The sequence below is a fragment of the Neoarius graeffei genome, chromosome 4, assembly GCF_027579695.1.
Source record: "Neoarius graeffei isolate fNeoGra1 chromosome 4, fNeoGra1.pri, whole genome shotgun sequence".
NCBI classification, from domain to species: Eukaryota; Metazoa; Chordata; class Actinopteri; order Siluriformes; family Ariidae; genus Neoarius; species Neoarius graeffei.
This window is the reverse complement of record NC_083572.1, coordinates 3,559,027-3,581,494: the sequence shown is the minus strand read 5'-3', so window position 1 is coordinate 3,581,494 and position 22,468 is coordinate 3,559,027. Positions and strand designations below refer to the sequence as shown.

The window sequence follows — 22,468 nt, the reverse complement described above, 5'->3', positions numbered from 1 at the left end:
TCAGAAATTTGGTAATTAACAATGCAACTATTCTTACATAATAGAGTTAAAATTTTGAGTCTGAGATTCCGAGTTACTTTGTAACAAAATTACTTTTAAAATGACTCAAAACAGGGCGGCACGGTGGTGTAGTGGTTAGCGCCGTCGGCTCACAGCAAGAAGGTCCGGGTTCGAGCCCCGTGGCCGGCGAGGGCCTTTCTGTGCGGAGTTTGCATGTTCTCCCCGTGTCCGCGTGGGTTTCCTCCGGGTGCTCCGGTTTCCCCCACAGTCCAAAGACATGCAGGTTAGGTTAACTGGTGACTCTAAATTGAGCGTAGGTGTGAATGTGAGTGTGAATGGTTGTCTGTGTCTATGTGTCAGCCCTGTGATGACCTGGCGACTTGTCCAGGGTGTACCCCGCCTTTCGCCCGTAGTCAGCTGGGATAGGCTCCAGCTCGCCTGCGACCCTGTAGAACAGGATAAAGCGGCTACAGATAATGAGATGAGATGACTCAAAACTAAACATGGGAATATCATTCGGCATTCAGACTAAAATCTGCTGGACTAGAACTTAGAAAATAGAAAAAAAATCGATTAAAATATAAATCCACATCCTACAAAGCATATGACTGACTGTCATTCTTATTATGAATGAAAAAAAATGCACATAATAATAACAGCATAACTATTGACTGGCAGTTTGACACTTAACCTACAACCCCGATTCCAAAATAGTTAGGACAAAGTACAAATTGTAAATAAAAACGGAATGCAATAATTTACAAATCTCAAAAACTGATATTGTATTCACAATAGAACATAGACAACATATCAAATGTCGAAAGTGAGACATTTTGAAATTTCATGCCAAATATTTGCTCATTTGAAATTTCATGACAGCAACACATCTCAAAAAAGTTGGGACAGGGGCAATAAGAGGCTGGAAAAGTTAAAGGTACAAAAAAGGAACAGCTGGAGGACCAAATTGCAACTCATTAGGTCAATTGGCAATAGGTCATTAACATGACTGGGTATAAAAAGAGCATCTTGGAGTGGCAGCGGCTCTCAGAAGTAAAGATGGGAAGAGGATCACCAATCCCCCTAATTCTGCGCCGACAAATAGTGGAGCAATATCAGAAAGGAGTTCGACAGTGTAAAATTGCAAAGAGTTTGAACATATCATCATCTACAGTGCATAATATCATCAAAAGATTCAGAGAATCTGGAAGAATCTCTGTGCGTAAGGGTCAAGGCCGGAAAACCATACTGGGTGCCCGTGATCTTCGGGCCCTTAGACGGCACTGCATCACATACAGGCATGCTTCTGAATTGGAAATCACAAAATGGGCTCAGGAATATTTCCAGAGAACATTATCTGTGAACACAATTCACCGTGCCATCCGCCGTTGCCAGCTAAAACTCTATAGTTCAAAGAAAAAGCCGTATCTAAACACGATCCAGAAGCGCAGACGTCTTCTCTGGGCCAAGGCTCATTTAAAATGGACTGCGGCAAAGTGGAAAACTGTTCTGTGGTCAGACGAATCAAAATTTGAAGTTCTTTATGGAAATCAGGGACGCCGTGTCATTCGCACTAAAGAGGAGAAGGATGACCCAAGTTGTTATCAGCGCTCAGTTCAGAAGCCTGCATCTCTGATGGTATGGGGTTGCATTAGTGCGTGTGGCATGGGCAGCTTACACATCTGAAAAGACCCCATCAATGCTGAAAGGTATATCCAGGTTCTAGAGCAACATATGCTCCCATCCAGATGACATCTCTGTCAGGGAAGACCTTGCATTTTCCAACATGACAATGCCAAATCACATACTGCATCAATTACAGCATCATGGCTGCGTAGAAGAAGGGTCCGGGTACTGAACTGGCCAGCCTGCAGTCCAGATCTTTCACCCATAGAAAACATTTGGCGCATCATAAAACGGAAGATACGACAAAAAAGACCTAAGACAGTTGAGCAACTAGAATCCTACATCAGACAAGAATGGGTTAACATTCCTATCCCTAAACTTGAGCAACTTGTCTCCTCAGTCCCCAGACGTTTACAGACTGTTGTAAAGAGAAAAGGGGATGTCTCACAGTGGGAAACATGGCCTTGTCCCAACTTTTTTGAGATGTGTTGTTGTCATGAAATTTAAAATCACCTAATTTTTCTCTTTAAATGATACATTTTCTCAGTTTAAACATTTGATATGTCATCTATGTTCTATTCTGAATAAAATATGGAATTTTGAAACTTCCACATCATTGCATTCCATTTTTATTTACAATTTGTACTTTGTCCCAACTTTTTTGGAATCGGGGTTGTAATACTGTACTGCAAAGTTTCATGTAAACTGAACTCTTAATCAACTGATTGGATCAATCAGATCCTGTCAACCCTAAAACACTAGTTTAAATGCATTGTGCAATAAAAACAACAGTGAATACTGAGTGTATTATTATTGTCATATTTAGCATACCACTCGGGGAGAGGGAGGTGCCTGTGAATTTTGGTGGGGCTACAACCTTCAGTGGCCAAGTTATGAATTTTTAAATCCCTGCATGCAAGAGTAGTTGGAGCCAGGGCTTGTGTGAAAGTTTTCCGCAATCCATGCTCACTCCTGACATTGTAGCAGGCTGTACCTGTGCTGGTTTAAAAGGGCTAAGGGAGAAGGCAATGCCTATAAATTTTGGCAGGGCTAGGATCATCGGTGGCCAAGTTATGAATTTTTAAAGTCGCGCCCGCAGGGGCACCGTTTTACGACATAATGTATTTGCCCAGTGTAACATTTGGAAGAAATTTGGAAGTAGATTAGACCCATATCTTCAGAATTGTTTCATGAGCCAGCCAGTGTGATGCTTTTGAAATACAACCCCGATTCCAAAAAAAGTTGGGACAAAGTACAAATTGTAAATACAAATGGAATGCAATGATGTGGAAGTTTCAAAATTCCATATTTTATTCCGAATAGAACATAGATGACATATCAAATGTTTAAACTGAGAAAATGTATCATTTAAAGAGAAAAATTAGGTGATTTTAAATTTCATGACAACAACACATCTCAAAAAAGTTGGGACAAGGCCATGTTTACCACTGTGAGACATCCCCTTTTCTCTTTACAACAGTCTGTAAACGTCTGGGGACTGAGGAGACAAGTTGCTCAAGTTTAGGGATAGGAATGTTAACCCATTCTTGTCTAATGTAGGATTCTAGTTGCTCAACTGTCTTAGGTCTTTTTTGTCGTATCTTCCGTTTTATGATGCGCCAAATGTTTTCTATGGGTGAAAGATCTGGACTGCAGGCTGGCCAGTTCAGTACCCGGACCCTTCTTCTACGCAGCCATGATGCTGTAATTGATGCAGTATGTGGTTTGGCATTGTCATGTTGGAAAATGCAAGGTCTTCCCTGAAAGAGACGTCGTCTGGATGGGAGCATATGTTGCTCTAGAACCTGGATATACCTTTCAGCATTGATGGTGTCTTTCCAGATGTGTAAGCTGCCCATGCCACACACACTAATGCAACCCCATACCATCAGAGATGCAGGCTTCTGAACTGAGCGCTGATAACAACTTGGGTTGTCCTTCTCCTCTTTAGTCCGAATGACACGGCGTCCCTGATTTCCATAAAGAACTTCACATTTTGATTCGTCTGACCACAGAACAGTTTTCCACTTTGCCACAGTCCATTTTAAACGAGCCTTGGTCCAGAGAAGACATCTGCGCTTCTGGATCATGTTTAGATACGGCTTCTTCTTTGAACTATAGAGTTTTAGCTGGCAACGGCGGATGGCACGGTGAATTGTGTTCACAGATAATGTTCTCTGGAAATATTCCTGAGCCCATTTTGTGATTTCCAATACAGAAGCATGCCTGTATGTGATGCAGTGCCGTCTAAGGGCCCGAAGATCACGGGCACCCAGTATGGTTTTCCGGCCTTGACCCTTACGCACAGAGATTCTTCCAGATTCTCTGAATCTTTTGATGATATTATGCACTGTAGATGATGATATGTTCAAACTCTTTGCAATTTTACACTGTCGAACTCCTTTCTGATATTGCTCCACTATTTGTCGGCGCAGAATTAGGGGGATTGGTGATCCTCTTCCCATCTTTACTTCTGAGAGCCGCTGCCACTCCAAGATGCTCTTTTTATACCCAGTCATGTTAATGACCTATTGCCAATTGACCTAATGAGTTGCAATTTGGTCCTCCAGCTGTTCTTTTTTTGTACCTTTAACTTTTCCAGCCTCTTATTGCCCCTGTCCCAACTTTTTTGAGTTGTGTTGCTGTCATGAAATTTCAAATGAGCCAATATTTGGCATGAAATTTCAAAATGTCTCACTTTCGACATTTGATATGTTGTCTATGTTCTATTGTGAATACAATATCAGTTTTTGAGATTTGTAAATTATTGCATTCCGTTTTTATTTACAATTTGTACTTTGTCCCAACTTTTTTGGAATCGGGGTTGTACAGACGGACAAATATGTAAATTACCGGTCAATGTTTGCTGGTCCGGCCTTATTTCCCACACTGCAGTCTGGCCACACCCAGGGAATAGCCCAACTGTGGGACTGATGTTACAACTTTAACATGTGTTTTAACCCTCTGGGCTCTGAGGGTATTTTCTGGCACTCTAATGATTTTGGTATGCTCTGATTTTGCTGTCAATTTCAACAAATCTAAGCAGTATTTTCAAAGTCATATGACTTTTTTTGTATTCAGCACAAGTTCAGCTACAATAATATATCTGTAGTCTGTACAGTCATGACTGTACTTTAAAAAATGACAGATAAATGAAGATGTAAAAAAGAATTTTGAGAACTGTGTTGGAATGTGTGAAAAAAACATGACCTTACCCATTGTGACGAACCGTTTTGGTCACTTGAGGTGGTTCTGTTCAGTCTCAGGAATAGATCAAGCACAAAAACTTAAATCTGCTCCACTGATTTGGACAATTAACTGGCCATCAAAAAAATTATGTCCTATTGTTTTGGGATAAAGGGTTGGTGGTGGGAGGGGTATTCAATGAGAAGGGTAAAAAATTCCATTCCGTTCAATGAGAAGAGTGAAAACCCCTCCCACTGCCAACTCTTAATCCCAGCAGGTCAAGTGATCAAAACGGTTCGTCACAATGGGTAAGGTCATGTTTTTTCACACATCCCAACACAGTTCTAAAATTGCTTTTTACAACATCTTCATTTGTCTGGTATTTGACTGTATTTTGGTATTTGACTCGATTCAGTGTGTCTTGAAATTAACTCTTGTACTATTTTACTCAGTTCAGAGCCACAATCAACTCTGTTACACAATTACTCTGTAATTTTGCTCCCACTCCAACTCCACATTTTACTCTCTAAACTCCAAATAGAGCAAAATTCACTATTTTGATGAAAATACTTTTAACTCTGGAAAAATTGCTCAGTCATTTTTCCTGTGTCTGCACTACAGTGCACGCACATCAACTGATCTGCTCATCTGAAATAGAAGAAATATTTACACTTACTCAAGTTGATCTTTGGCTGGATCGAGTCGAAGTAAAAAAAAAAATGGCACCGTTCATCATCAGTGTCGCAGTTCTCAAAATTGAATTGAATCGCTGTCCTGAATCATGAACTGAATCATGAATTGATTTGCTGTCCTGAAACTGAATCACTGTCCTGAATCATGAAATGAGTCATGAATTGAATCGCTGTCCTGAATCATCCGAAGTGCATAAAATCCGCATGCCATCTTGCAACAAGTTTTACCTCCAGATAGCCTAAACTATGTCTGACAGATTTTATCCTGTGGGCATTCCCACTGCGAAAGAGAAACCAATCGAAACTGAACGAGTGAAAGTGATTATCATTCTGTTACCATGTGAACAGTCCTTTATGAATGTGTAAGTGCGCTCCGGTGTGACTGAGGAAGGCGACAAGTTTTATGTTTCATCTAATTTAGGTCATTTAAAAACTATAATATTATTTGGCAGTGAGCACATAGGAAAGTATAAAGTTTCTGTCAATATGTTTATCATGGGGTCAGCACGGTGGTGTAGTTGTTAGCGCTGTCGCCTCACAGCAAGAAGGTCCGGATTCGAGCCCCGTGGCCGGCGAGGGCCTTTCTGTGCAGAGTTTGCATGTTCTCCCCGTGTCCGCGTGGGTTTCCTCCGGGTGCTCCGGTTTCCCCCACAGTCCAAAGACATGCAGGTTAGGTTAACTGGCGACTCTAAATTGAGCGTAGGTGTGAATGTGAGTGTGAATGGTTGTCTGTGTCTATGTGTCAGCCCTGTGATGACCTGGCGACTTGTCCAGGGTGTACCCTGCCTTTCGCCCGTAGTCAGCTGGGATAGGCTCCAGCTTGCCTGCGACCCTGTAGAACAGGATAAAGCGGCTAGAGATAATGAGATGAGATGTTTATCATGCTTGTATGATGAAAACCTCGCAAAGATCTTTATCTCAAAACATGGCCTACTCATTCTAAACCTGTCCAACTTCGTCAGAGAAGCTCTTGACCCCAGAGGGTTAAGCTAAAGCCTGCTTATTTTTTTTTCACCTAGAACATCTTGTATTAATGTATAATGATGACATTTCATAACCCTGTAATCTCAAAATTTCCTGGTAAATTGCTTTAATACCATCATTAATACCAACTGGTTGAGACTTTTGAGCTTGGATCAAAATTCATCCCAATTATTTTTTGGATGCCTGCAAGACCCCAAACCCCCAGAAGTCAGTTTCTACACCCAGCTTCCAAAGCCATGTTCAAATTTAATCCCTTTCTGTTTCAGCACTTAGCCCTGGAGATAATCCCCTAATTGGTTTGAAAAATCCATACAGAGCAAGAGAAGTGGAGTAAGATGGATAGTCACACGGAGGGAGTCAATAGTAATGGCGTGATCGTATACAGTACAAAGATTTTAAAGGATTGTAATCTTGACCAGAACAAGCAGACCTCTATTAGCATGCAGGAAACGTTCAACCCAAAGCTTCATTCCTCATGGATCTCTTTCCAACCTCCAACCCCTTCCCTTGGTGCCACTGGAACATTTTTAAGGAAGTTTGCAGACTAAAAAGGTCAGATATATTTGAGGTTTTCTTCCCCTTTAACCAAAATCCCTAAATCCCATTATGAGAAGCCGCTGTGTGAAAACAGTTCAATGTTATTCTTCCTTTCGTGGTTCATCTTGATGTCTAAGCCCTTGTGTCAGAAGACCTGCCCCCTTTTTCTAACCCTTTCTACTCCTGTATTTCCCTTCAACAAACTTCAACAGACCTTTCAGACTTTTCAGCCGAGGTACGCTTTCATTCAGAATACACAAGTGACAATGCTGAGGTGAAGGAAAAGCCAAGCAAAGCTACTGTACCTACTGCAGGGAATTAAATGTGTCTTGGCAGTGATTCTTCTTTCCCTGTTGCATTTTCTTCTCTCTTTTCAGCAGAGGTGATAAAAATAATGAAATCAAGTCCTCAGGTAGAAAAGTATCAACTTGTACATTTGGTTTAAGCATGACAGAAATAGAAATAGGCATCGACCTCAGATCACAAACTGGTTTTAGTTCCCGTGTCCCATTCACCATGGAACCAGTTTCGAGTTGTTAGGAATTAATCGACTCCGTGATGCAGTCGGATACGGAAACAAAGTCGCCGTAGTGATGTTTGAAAATGTATTGAAGTACAAACCAGACATACAGCAAGAGGGAATTATACTTTATTACTTTTTTACGTCAGACCTCTTCTCTTCACTTTCACATTTCCGTCCTGTATTTGCATGACTCTTAAATGATATAATTCCGAGATATTAAAGGCATAATATAGATATTTAGTCGCTGCCTAAAACCAGAGCTCCTGATGAGTTTATGAGGAAAATATTTGCAAGGCCACAAAATCTCTCTGAATAGAATAATAATATTACAGCACCATGAAGGAACCACTGAATCGTGTCATGTCGTGTTTTTCACCTCAATAAATCGCTGCATTGTCTTGTGACAGTGAGACCGATAATGAGAGACACATTGCAGTTATGATACATGCCATACACCAGAAACACCACCACCACATTTATTATGGTGTGACTCTGCTGGGGGCCTGTTCAAACAGCTGTCTGGTTTCATCTCTCACATCCATGCGCGTGCAGTACCATTAGGACTAATCCCCATGTACCTGTTTCTGATTAGAGCGGATTCACAGTGCCGACATTTATATAAGGACTCTGAGTAACACACAGAATTTGTGAAAGCCTTGTATTCTGGTTTTGACCCTGTTTGTGTTTTTGGACTGTGAGTATTGTATTCCCTCTGATATCCTGTCTGTGCCTCACTCCACCACTGCCTGCTTTTCCGCTTGGCCTTTGTCTCCATTTTGGATCTGTTTGTTGGCATATCAGCTGAAAATTCAAATTCGGTTCAAATTGTTTGAAACTGGTCTCACTGAATTAAGAATTGAATGCAGAACAACATCCTTTTTACAGAATTAAAATATGCTCATCCGTTCTTGAGATATTACAAATCAAAGATTGAAAAACCGTCTTAATTTTTAGAAACGGCTGTAATATTCTGTCTGAGGGTCACACGGTCCAAAATGGGCCTCATTAACAAATGAGATCAACTGTTTTTTCTTAATAACTTTTCTATTTTTCAATATATTTACATGGAACAGGGTCGCAAGCAAGCTGGAGCCTATCCCAGCTGACTACGGGTGAAAGGCGGGGTACACCCTGGACAAGTCGCCAGGTCATCACAGGGCTGACACATAGACACAGACAACCATTCACACTCACATTCACACCTACGCTCAATTTAGAGTCACCAGTTAACCTAACCTGCATGTCTTTGGACTGTGGGGGAAACCGGAGCACCCGGAGGAAACCCACGCGGACACGGGGAGAACATGCAGACTCCGCACAGAAAGGCCCTCGCCGGCCACGGGGCTCGAACCCGGACCTTCTTGCTGTGAGGCGACAGCGCTAACCACTACACCACCGTGCCACCCTGAATAAAAACTAATTATGTAAATTACTATTTAATTAGCATTAATTATGCAAACTAGGTAAAAAAACATTAAATTGGTACGCTTTCTTCTTCAAAGTTTCACCAAATGGCTTTATTTGTGCAATATACAGTGGTGCTTGAAAGTTTGTGAACCCTTTAGAATTTTCTATATTTCTGCATAAATATGACCCAAAACATCATCAGATTTTCACACAAGTCCTAAAAGTAGATAAAGAGAACCCAGTTAAACAAATGAGACAAAAATATTATACTTGGTCATTTATTTATTGAGGAAAATTATCCAATATTACATATCTGTGAGTGGCAAAAATATGTGAACCTTTGCTTTCAGTATCTGGTGTGACCCCCTTGTGCAGCAATAACTGCAACTAAATGTTTGCGGTAACTGTTGATCAGTCCTGCACACCGGCTTGGAGGAATTTTAGCCCGTTCCTCCGTACAGAACAGCTTCAACTCTGGGATGTTGGTGGGTTTCCTCACATGAACTGCTCGCTTCAGGTCCTTCCACAACATTTCCATTGGATTAAGGTCAGGACTTTGACTTGGCCATTCCAAAACATTAACTGTATTCTTCTTTAATCATTCTTTGGTAGAACGACTTGTGTGCTTAGGGTCGTTGTCTTGCTGCATGACCCACCTTCTCTTGAGATGGACAGATGTCCTGATATTTTCCTTTAGAATTTGCTGGTATGATTCAGAATTCATTGTTCCATCAACGATGGTAAGCCGTCCTGGCCCAAATGCAGCAAAACAGGCCCAAACCATGATACTACCACCACCATGTTCCACAGATGGGATAAGATTCTTATGCTGGAATGCAGTGTTTTCCTTTCTCCAAACATAACGCTTCTCATTTAAACCAAAAAGTTCTATTTTGGTCTCATCTGTCCACAAAACATTTTTCCAATAGCCATCTGGCTTGTCCACATGATCTTTAGCAAACTGCAGATGAGCAGCAATGTTCTTTTTGGAGAGCAGTGGCTTTCTACTTGCAACCCTGCCATGCACACCATTGTTGTTCAGTGTTCTCCTGATGGTGGACCCATTAACATTAGCCAATGTGAGAGAGGCCTTCAGTTGCTTAGAAGTTACCCTGGGGTCCTTTGTGACCTTGCCGACTATTACACGCCTTGCTCTTGGAGTGATCTTTGTTGGTCGACCACTCCTGGGGAGGGTAACAATGGTCTTGAATTTCCTCCATTTGTACACAATCTGTCTGACTGTGGATTGGTGGAGTCTAAACTCTTTAGAGATGGTTTTGTAACCTTTTCCAGCCTGATGAGCATCAAGAAAGCTTTTTCTGAGGTCCTCAGAAATCTCCTTTGTTCGTGCCATGATACACTTCCACAAACATGTATTGTGAAGATCAGACTTTGATAGATCCCTGTTCTTTAAATAAAACAGGGTGCCCACTCACACCTGATTGTCATCCCATTGATTAAAAAAAACACCTGATTCTAATTTCACCTTCAAATTAACTGCTAATCCTAGAGATTCACATACTTTTGCCACTCACAGATATGTAATATTGGATCATTTTCCTCAATAAATAAATGACCAAGTATAATATTTTTGTCTCATTTGTTTAACTGGGTTCTCTTTATCTACTTTTAGGACTTGTGTGAAAATCTGATGATGTTTTAGGTCATATTTATGCAGAAATATGGAAAATTCTAAAGGGTTCACAAACTTTCAAGCACCACTGTAAAGCTGATCTTAATTCTCATTTATACATCACAAAGAAGGAGAAATCAGTGTTTATTATAAAATCTGCATAAATAAGCACTGAACGTCTCACATCTACCATTCTCTATCAAAATTAAAAAGGAATAAAAGATTATTTCTAATCCCCTCTTTGTGCTCTGTAGGCCTTTGTATTTCTCAGTAGGGCCGACTAGTGTTTATATGAAAGAATATAAATGATTATTTCAATTAATATTCACAGCTTTCAAGGCAAATCAATTGCACAGAAAGTCGAGTGTCTAACATCCCAATGTTCTTGTCAGCTCTGTTAACTCTGTTATAAAATCGCATAAAATCCACAAAGACTTTTAATAAGATGCAGGACACCTGCACCGAGTGATGTCACTTCTTCTGGGGGGAAACTTCAGAAAGGCAGGGAGTTAGTTATGTTATGTTTCTTCTCTCATTAAACTGAACAAAATGTTGAGGATTTTACACCAACAGTAGATTAATCAACTCTGTTATTGTGATATCGGAGTGAATCACTCATTTGAAAGAAAAAAGAATAATATTATTAAAATCCATAAAATTCTGTTTTTATTATGCATGCAGTGTGGTAGCTAGTTTGAGGTTAGCATGTGGAGTCAAGACACAAAATGGTGGGAAATGTCAACTCTGTTGTCATCAATTCTGGTAACCGATTGCCCAGATGAATGATAACAGAGTTGACGATGACTAACAGAGCCAACACATGAAATGTACCCGCAATTATACAGTGGTGCTTGAAAGTTTGTGAATCCTTTAGAATTTTCTATATTTCTGCATAAATATGACCTAAAACATCATCAGATTTTCACACAAGTCCTAAAAGTAGATAAAAAGAACCCAGGTAAACAAATGAGACAAAAATATTATACTTGGTCATTTATTTATTGAGGAAAATGATCCAATATTACATATCTGTGAGTGGCAAAAGTATGTGAACCTTTGCTTTCAGTATCTGGTGTGACCCCCTTGTGCAGCAACAACTGGAACTAAACATTTGCGGTAACTGTTGATCAGTCCTGCACACCGGCTTGGAGGAATTTTAGCCCGTTCCTCCGTACAGAACAGCTTCAACTCTGGGATGTTGGTGGGTTTCCTCACATGAACTGCTCGCTTCAGGTCCTTCCACAATATTTCCATTGGATTAAGGTCAGGACTTTGACTTGGCCATTCCAAAACATTAACTTTATTCTTCTTTAACAATTCTTTGGTAGAACGACTTGTGTGCTTAGGGTCATTGTCTTGCTGCATGACCCACCTTCTGTTGTGATTCAGTTCATGGACAGATGTCCTGACAACCTTTAGAATTTGCTGGTATAATTCAGAATTCATTGTTCCATCAACGATGGAAAGCCATCCTGGCCCAGATGCAGCAAAACAGGCCCAAACCATGATACTACCACCACCATGTTTCACAGATGGGATAAGGTTCTTATGCTGGAATGCAGTGTTTTCCTTTTTCCAAATATAACACTTCTCATTTAAACCAAAATTTCTATTTTGGTCTCATTCATCCACAAAACATTTTTCCAATAGCCTTCTGACTTGTCCATGTGATCTTTAGCAAACTGCAGATGAGCAGCAATGTTCTTTTTGGAGAGCAGTGGCTTTCTGCTTGCAACCCTGCCATGCACACCATTGTTGTTCAGTGTTCTCCTGATAGTGGACTCATGAACATTAACATTAGCCAATGTGAGAGAGGCCTTCAGTTGCTTAGAAGTTACCCTGGGGTCCTTTATGAACTCGGCAACTATTACACGCCTTGCTCTTGGAGTGATCTTTGTTGGTCGACCACTCCTGGGGAGGGTAACAATGGTCTTGAATTTCCTCCATTTGTACACAATCTGTCTGACTGTGGATTGGTGGAGTCCAAACACTTTAGAGATGGTTTTGTAACCTTTTCCAGCCTGATGAGCATCAACAACGCTTTTTCTGAGGTCCTCAGAAATCTCCTTTGTTCGCGCCATGATACACTTCCACAGACATGTGTTGTGAAGATCAGACTTTGATAGATCCCTGTTCTTTAAATAAAACAGGGTGCCCACTCACACCTGATTGTCATCCCATTGATTGAAAACACCTGACTCTAATTTCACCTTCAAATTAACTGCTAATCCTTGAGGGTCACATACTTTTGCCACTCACAGATATGTAATATTGGATCATTTTCCTCAATAAATAAATGACCAAGTATAATATTTTTGTCTCATTTGTTTAACTGGGTTCTCTTTATCTACTTTTAGGACTTGTGTGAAAATCTGATGATGTTTTAGGTCATATTTATGCAGACATCTAGAAAATTCTAAAGGGTTCACAAACTTTCAAGCACCACTGTAGATGGAATGGGCCACATAACTTTTATACAATGCGACCAAAGTCCGAATTGTCCAAAGAAGAGGTGGGATCATCAAGGAAAAGCCTTCTAACAATTGTCAGTGACAACAACGACTGAAAGTTCAGAGTAGGCATATCAGGTGAAAATTCAAATTCAATCCAAATTGCTTGAAACTGCTCTCATTGAATTCAGAATTGAATGCAGAACAACAACCTTTTTAAAGAATTAAAATTGAGATAGGCGGCACGGTGGTGTAGTGGTTAGCTCTGTCGCCTCACAGCAAGAAGGTCCTGGGTTCGAGCCCTGGGGCCGGCGAGGGCCTTTCTGTGCGGAGTTTGCATGTTCTCCCCGTGTCCGCGTGGGTTTCCTCCGGGTGCTCCGGTTTCCCCCACAGTCCAAAGACATGCAGGTTAGGTTAACTGGTGACTCTAAATTGAGCGTAGGTGTGAGTGTGAATGGTTGTCTGTGTCTATGTGTCAGCCCTGTGATGACCTGGCGACTTGTCCAGGGTGTACCCCGCCTTTCGCCCGTAGTCAGCTGGGATAGGCTCCAGCTTGCCTGCGACCCTGTAGAAGGATAAAGCGGCTAGAGATAATGAGATGAGAGATGAGATGAAAATTGAGATATTACAAATGAAAGATTGAAGAAACGGCTTAATTTTTTGAAAACCGCTGTAATATTCTCTATGAGGAGCACATGGTCCAAAATGGGCCTCATTAACCAATGAGATCAAATGCTGTTGTGTTTTTTCCTGAATAACTTTTCAAATTTTCAAGATATTTACATGGAAATTGGCAACACATAGATGGTTGTATACTTAATACAAAGTTTGAAAAATTAGTGAAAACAAAATATGCAAATTAGTGTTTAATTAGTATTAATGATGCTAATTAGGTAAAACCGTTAAATCGGTATGCTCTCTTCTTCAACGTTCCACCAAATGGCTTTGTGCAATATAAAGCTGATCTTAATTCTCATTTATACATCACAAAGAAGGAGAAATCAGTGTTAATTATAAAATCTGCATAAATAAGCACTGAACATCTCACATCTACCATTCTCTATCAAAATAAAAAAGTAATTAAAGATTATTTCTAATCCCCTCTTTGTGCTCTGTAGGCCTTTGTATTTCTCAGTAGGGCCGACTAGTGTTTATATGAAAGAATATAAATGATTATTTCGATTAATATTCACAGCTTTCAAGGGGAACCTCGAAAAAACTGTCTGATCCACATCCAATAAACAATTCACATTAACTGAACTGAAATGGACACTCGCATTTCTGAATTCTGGTTTTTGAAAATCTCATTCTGACCACTAAGATCTCAATATTTTTCATCTAAAACAACTCCAGTTCTATTCTAAAATAGTTATTTATTTACAGGAATCAGTTTGATTTGAAAAAAATAAGTAGGTAAAGCTCTGAAAACTCACTTCAAAGTCTCCCGTGAATCAGAACATCAAAACTAGCAGAGGGAAAAGTTTGCTGATTCCTTGATCAGAAACAGTGAGAGCGAGAGAACATCGCTATAAAAGTGATCTGATTGATATTGACGAGTAATCCAGTGGGAAACCGATCAGGAGAGAGAGAGAGAGAGAGCCTGACCAGTTTCCTGACATCCCGCGAGCAGAGTTTTTACTCTGTTGTACCGACTTCAACCTGCCGTTACTCCCAAAGCACTGAACAGATCTTAACCAGATACATTTCTGTGGAAAGCAGAGATTATAAGCTTTTTAATGAGATGATTCACAATAGAAAATATTCAAGAGTTAATCAATGACAAACTTAGAAACTTAGATGAGCGTCTGCATGAACAATTTTCACAGCATGGCCAGCAAGCATCTGATACGCCGACTGTTTGCTACCGTGTTTTCAATAAAACTCTTCCTGCGATTTACCTCCATCTATCACCCTTTTATATGAAATTCTCATGAATATTTTTTGTAGACTGTGTTAGTAAATCATCCAATGTTATTTTTTTAAAGCAAATTAAAAATAAGCGCTTGATAAAATCCCATCTGGAATCCCATATGGAAATAAAGATACAAATTTCGTCGCCCAGTGGTCAAGTGGTGATGAGATACGTTGCCTTGCACTTACGGTCGGGTTCCTCATGGTGGTACACAGAAAATTAAACGTTAGCATATTCCATAAGAGATTCAGATTCTTATCAGATGAAAAAAGAAAACATAATGAAGGCTACTGCAAAAGTTTTGGTGCAAAATTCAGACGCGAGTGTGACAAAGTGTCCAGAAGAACTGTGGCTGGTTCTGTAAGATGCTCAGTAAAACCTACAGCTCATTTCCACATAAAACTGCCCTCACTGGACCTGAGACTAAAACAAAGAATCGTCTCACACCAAATATTGACTTTGTTTCATGTCATTTATTATGGCTTACTGATTACTGTTTATAATATTTTTTAAAATGTCGAAACATTTCATTTCATTATTTTTTAAGCCACGGGCACAGATAGAGCGGGGGACGGGGGGGATTCGTCCCACCCAGATTTAAATTCACCTCGTTCGGTCCCCCCCACTTATAGGGAGGAAAAAACGTCTATGCTGTCTTTCTTTGCATAAGGCAAACCTCACGGAAAAATCAAAAGACTAATTACCATTCGGTTTACTGAGGTGCACAGCAGTACATACATAGTTGCAACTGCGCAGACTGCACAGGTTGCGAGCTCGAGCTTGGTTGCTATGGTTACCCACAACAAGTTTGACAGGCATATCGGGGACAGCTCCTCCTAGTTCAGGACCCCAACACGGCATGATGAAGGGTGCCAAAAGGCAGAAACCGATTGCATCGTTTTTTTTTTTAAAAAAACGACTGTAAGTAAACTGTGCCTTACTTTATCATATCACCTTGCAATTTTTTGATAGTCTGTTCAAAGTAATGTCGTAGTGAAAGTAAAATCGTACGGAGTAGAGTTGCCTTTCTGGTAGCCTCCTTCTTTCGGTGGTAGTCTGTAGATACAGTGCTCAGAAGGCAGTTTTAATGTTTAATCTGGCGTTCCCTGCCATAATTTCAGCGAGCATATTGTTTCATAAGGAAACTTTGCGAAGAGTTGTTGACTGACTGCCGCTCACGCAACACACAGGCATAGTTAGAAAGTCAGGATGCACTGGTTTACACTTTACACACACACACGTAGCCCAGCCTCTCGCTATGGTTAACAGTTGGAACTTAGCGGTTTTAAAACTAGTTTTGCAGTTTTGCAATTTCTGTGCGTGATGATAATGTGCAAACTTTGGATTTCCATAGGCTATGTTAAAATGTTATCATTGTCCTGGCCTGCAGGTAGTTCCTGGTGATGGCAGTGAGGGAGGTGAAATAACATGTATACACACTACCGTTCAAAAGTTTGGGGTCACCCAGACAATTTTGTGTTTTCCATGAAAAGTCACACTTTTATTTCCCACCATAAGTTGTAAAATGAATAGAAAATATAGTCAAGACATTTTTCTGGCCATTTTGAGCATTTAATCGACCCCACAAATGTGATGCTCCAGAAACTCAATCTGCTCAAAGGAAGGTGAGTTTTATAGCTTCTCTAAAGAGCTCAACTGTTTTCAGCTGTGCTAACATGATTGTACAAGGGTTTTCTAATCATCCATTAGCCTTCTGAGGCAATGAGCAAACACATTGTACCATTAGAACACTGGAGTGAGAGTTGCTGGAAATGGGCCTCTATACACCTATGGAGATATTGCACCAAAAACCAGACATTTGCAGCTAGAATAGTCATTTACCACATTAGCAATGTATAGAGTGGATTTCTGATTAGTTTAAAGTGATCTTCATTGAAAAGAACAGTGCTTTTCTTTCAAAAATAAGGACATTTCAAAGTGACCCCAAACTTTTGAACGGTAGTGTGTGTATATATATATATATATATATATATATATATATATATATATATATATATATATTAGTGCTGTCAAGCGATTAAAATATTTAATTGTGATTAATGTCGCGACTGTCATAGTTAACTCGCGATTAATCGCAATTTAATTGCACATTTTTGTCACATGAAAAACCATTGTAATTCTTTTATCAGCATAAAAAAGTGAATGGGTTTGCTCACCGTTTGAACTACGGGGGTACTCGGGGGATCCGAGATCCCCTGAAACAGACATGAGATCCCTTGAAAACATGACTTGGGAAATGTTGGGGGGTCTCTAAAATATTGTCAAAATGATGTTTATTGACATAGCAATCGTGTGTAACGGGAAGCATTTGCATATCCGAAGTGAGCGCGCGATGGAGAGCCGCGCTCTGAGACAAGCGCAAGCACCCCCCCCCCCCCCAAGGGAATAAAGGGACCCCCCGAAAATATCGGCATAGTTCGAACACTGGTTGTACTAATGTTTTTTTTTTTTTTATTGCAGAGCATAACACGTCTTGTCACAGCCACTGCAAAGTGGGGCTGGAGCCGCCAATGGGAAAACGAAACTTAAGCCGAGCACCGTGGCTCTTCGGGGGAGGGCAGAGGACTCTGGCTGTGCGGGGCGTGGCATCATGTCACAGAGCGTTAATCTCGCGATAAAAAAATTATCGGCGTTAAAATTGAGTCAAGTTAACACGTTAATAACGCGACATTTTTGACAGCACTAATATATATATATATATATATATATATATATATATATATATATATATATATATATATATATATACACACACACACGCACACATACATATATACACAAAATGGAATCATTTGCTGACAGCTCAGTCCCCCCCCAGTTCAAAAATCCTATCTGCGCCCCGTTTTAAGCCATTTTTGGTTGACAGCATTTCTTTACATGTGCCTAAGACTTTTACACAGCACTGTATATTTAAAAAAAAAGAAAGAAAGAAAGAAAGAAAGAAAGAAAGAAAGAAAGGAAAAAAAATACCACCATGGTGTGTTTGCATCAGCTTAATTTTTTTTCAAACGTTGCGAAAACGTCATGCTTTCTCATTCGGTTTGATTCTGTCAAAATTCATGATTTGATTTGAAAATGATTGTTTGAATTGGCCATTTTATAACAACAAAAAACAACAACTTTCAGTTCAGCATCTGAGTCCTACTAGCGTCCAGCCCCCCCTTTATTCCCCCCTGTTCATTTCTGAACCAGCCAGCTTTAAAAAAGCCATTAAAAATACGTGAGTGGATTTTGCAAGCATGGCGCTACTCTTGAGGTCCAGAAACTTGCCACCTGCTTAACATTCTGGCAGCAGTACGGCTCCGCTGTGAGGCTTGTCACAGTGAGTGTTTAGCGCGAGGGGTGCAGTCGTCTCTTTGAGGTGGTGCCAGGTGACATTTGGAAGGTTTGGAAACTTAACCTGAGGGCTAAGCGGGTGGCTTTGAGGTTGAACGGTGAATATAGATGAGAAAAAGGACAGCTGGTGGTCCGGGGTATAAATACACAATGATTAATGATTCGGATACGCAGTGATTTAAGTATATCGCTGTTATTATTCATGAAACTCGGTGTTGCCTTTCTGAGTCCAGTGATATATCGGGGAGAAGATGCTGAGCGTTGAAATAAATCTAATCGTAGTGGAGTTTAATGCCAGTACAGTATATTACTGCATGGATAGTCCTAGTTGTAAAATTTAACTCTCATCATCCAGCAGCTTATAAAATAGCACTTGATCCAGTGATTTTGTCACCGAGGAAGTGGCCGTTGGAAGTAGCTTTGGCTGTTAGGATCCAACTATTTCCTTCCTCATGTTTCATCTTGGATTCATCCAACATCAGGGTAAAGAGAAATTCCTGGAGATTCTACATCGCTATATGGAAGTACATGGGACGGTGTACTATGAGACACAGCGCCCCCCTGAGGTCCCTGCCTTCGTGAAGAATCATGGACTGCTGCCTCAACAGGACCTGCAACAGCTTCTACGCAAAGCCAAGGTGAGTTGTTGGTTTTTGTTTGTTTTTTCTGTTCCATCCTAAGTCTACAATTATCACACTGTTTTTTTTTTTCTTGTCCAGGGTTTCCTAAATTGATCTCTTTCCTAAATCTGAGGAGTTGATCTTCACCCTAGCTCAAAAGCTGTCTTTTGATTATTATTGTTGTTGTTATTATTATTCCCATCCAGCTCTTCATTGGCTTTGGTTTTCCCTACGAAGGGCCCGCCCCTTTAGAAGCGATAGCCAATGGATGCATTTTCCTACAGCCCAAGTTTCATCCTCCGCACAGCTCGCTCAATCATGAGTTCTTCAGAGGGAAGCCAACATCCAGAGAGGTGAGCGAGTCAATTATCCAAATGTCCATCATGAAGAATTATGAAGATGAGATCTTGCTCATTGGCACCTGGTTATTATTTACAACCCCGATTCCAAAAAAGTTGGGACAAAGTACAAATTGTAAATAAAAATGGAATGCAATGATGTGGAAGTTTCAAAATTCCATATTTTATTCAGAATAGAACATAGATGACATATCAAATGTTTAAACTGAGAAAATGTATCATTTAAAGAGAAAAATTAGGTGATTTTTAAATTTCATGACAACAACACATCTCAGAAAAGTTGGGACAAGGCCATGTTTCCCACTGTGAGACATCCCCTTTTCTCTTTACAACAGTCTGTAAACGTCTGGGGACTGAGGAGACAAGTTGCTCAAGTTTAGGGATAGGAATATTAACCCATTCTTGTCTAATGTAGGATTCTAGTTGCTCAACTGTCTTAGGTCTTTTTTGTCGTATCTTCTGTTTTATGATGCGCCAAATGTTTTCTATGGGTGAAAGATCTGGACTGCAGGCTGGCCAGTTCAGTACCCGGACCCTTCTTCTACGCAGCCATGATGCTGTAATTGATGCAGTATGTGGTTTGGCATTGTCATTTTGGAAAATGCAAGGTCTTCCCTGAAAGAGACGTCGTCTGGATGGGAGCTTATGTTGCTCTAGAACCTGGATATACCTTTCAGCATTGATGGTGTCTTTCCAGATGTGTAAGCTGCCCATGCCACACGCACTAATGCAACCCCATACCATCAGAGATGCAGGCTTCTGAACTGAGCGCTGATAACAACTCGGGTCGTCCTTCTCCTCTTTAGTCCGAATGACACGGCGTCCCTGATTTCCATAAAGAACTTCAAATTTTGATTCGTCTGACCACAGAACAGTTTTCCACTTTGCCACAGTCCATTTTAAATGAGCCTTGGCCCAGAGAAGACGTCTGCGCTTCTGGATCGTGTTTAGATACGGCTTCTTCTTCGAACTATAGAGTTTTAGCTGGCAACGGCAGATGGCACGGTGAATTGTGTTCACAGATAATGTTCTCTGGAAATATTCCTGAGCCCATTTTGTGATTTCCAATACAGAAGCATGCCTGTATGTGATGCAGTGCCGTCTAAGGGCCCGAAGATCACGGGCACCCAGTATGGTTTTCCGGCCTTGACCCTTACGCACAGAGATTCTTCCAGATTCTCTGAATCTTTTGATGATATTATGCACTGTAGATGATGATATGTTCAAACTCTTTGCAATTTTACACTGTCAAACTCCTTTCTGATATTGCTCCACTATTTGTCGGCGCAGAATTAGGGGGATTGGTGATCCTCTTCCCATCTTTACTTCTGAGAGCCGCTGCCACTCCAAGATGCTCTTTTTATACCCAGTCATGTTAATGACCTATTGCCAATTGACCTAATGAGTTGCAGTTTGGTCCTCCAGCTGTTCCTTTTTTGTACCTTTAACTTTTCCAGCCTCTTATTGCCCCTGTCCCAACTTTTTTGAGATGTGTTGCTGTCATTAAATTTCAAATGAGCCAATATTTGGCATGAAATTTCAAAATGTCTCACTTTCGACATTTGATATGTTGTCTATGTTCTATTGTGAATACAATATCAGTTTTTGAGATTTGTAAATTATTGCATTCCATTTTTATGTACAATTTGTACTTTGTCCCAACTTTTTTGGAATCGGGGTTATAAGTAACAAAACAAAACTTGTTTTTTGTAGGAAAAAAATGATGCGGTTTTAAATGATTCCTGAGTTGAAGGTGTGAACTAGTACCCAGGTTTATCCTCTCTTTCTCTTTTGCCAGGTTTCCTCTCAGCACCCGTACGCTGAGCAGTACATCGGCCGACCTCATGTCATGACCGTGGACTACAACAACTCGGAGGAGTTTGAAACTGCTGTGCGTGAGATTATGAGGATGAAGGTGAGGTCAGAAAGTGAAACTGTGTCAAAATTACAAAATGGAAGAAAAAAAAACCAAGCTGAACTTAATGACTGACTGGCGGCTTGTTGGTAACCATGGAAACTGTTTACAGCTTCACTAACGGCAAATAATAATTGCACCATGTCAGAAGATCAGAGGTGAAAACAACAGGTGGCAGAGTCAAGGCTGAGAGGAGAAAAGCTGAAGCGTGCAGCTTTCAGGATTCGGTGGATAATTCGTTGCTCTCAGCTTCTTAAAAGGTTCTACTTTTGAACACTTTCTTGTCAGAAAACGCCGTTCTAGGGTTCTACAACTTCTAAAATAGAGATGAATTGGGTGTCGGAGAGGGGAGGAGTGTCGTCCCAGGGAATAAAACACTTCGTCAGTGATTACAAACACGTCATTTGTGTTTTTTATTCTCAATTATTTTTATGTCATGTTGTGGAAAGTTCCAGAAACGAGTTAGTTCCTGATCTCGCTTACGTTACAGCAGCTTCTTTCTCGAGCATCACTTTTCTCTCTCTCTTGCAGTTAATAAGAAAAAAAAACAACCATCTTGTTATGTTACTGAGAAACTACAGCGTGTAAATACCTCTGTCCTGAAGATGTCGGAAAACGTAACGTTACAGATTTACCTCTGACTGCTGCAAAGCAGACTTCTTATAATAGTTTTGCAATTTTCATTTGTTTTTATTTTTGTTTCATCTTCCAGTTTTTTGTTTTTTTTAATTTCAGTTTCGTTTAGGTTTTCAGGTATTGCACAAGCATCATCATCATCATCTTTGGAATGTTACTGCAGACAGCCTCATTACTGCCCCCTTCTGGTCCTAGTTTGTTATTGTCTCAAGAAGGAAAACAAAACAAATAAAAACAAAGCTGATTTTACCTGCAATTCTGGTGAAGCCATGGTATAATGGTTAGAGAACCAGCTTCGGGACCGAAAGGTTGCCGGTTTGATTCTCTGGACCAGCAGGAATAGCTGAAGTGCCGTTGAGCAAGGCACCGAACCCCCAGCTGCTCCCCAGGCTGCTCTGGGTGTGTTGTGTGTCACTCTGGATAAGCGCATCTGCTCAATGCCTGTAATGCAATTCTATTCAGTTTTAGTCTGTGTTGTTCAGCATTGTTTGTTGTAATTTTCATTTCGTTTGCTTTTTTTATTTTTTATCAGTTCATGAAATCGATTGCTCACTCACTGCTACCCTTAGCAAAAAGTAGTATACTTAAAGTTCATTTTATTAAGTATGCTTCAGTATAAGTATAGCAAGTATAC

At 40.4% G+C, this 22,468-nt stretch overlaps 1 protein-coding gene across 1 annotated transcript in view; it reads left to right on the top strand.

The window, feature by feature from the left end:
- LOC132884743 (alpha-1,6-mannosylglycoprotein 6-beta-N-acetylglucosaminyltransferase B-like) overlaps positions 1-22,468 on the top strand; it is a 235,072-nt gene that overhangs the window by 195,933 nt on the left and 16,671 nt on the right. Inside the window, exons 12-14 of the mRNA XM_060918644.1 lie at positions 18,784-18,942; positions 19,131-19,277; positions 21,082-21,198. Of these exons, the coding sequence (XP_060774627.1) occupies positions 18,784-18,942; positions 19,131-19,277; positions 21,082-21,198 (423 nt within the window). The remainder of the gene's footprint in view (positions 1-18,783; positions 18,943-19,130; positions 19,278-21,081; positions 21,199-22,468) is intronic.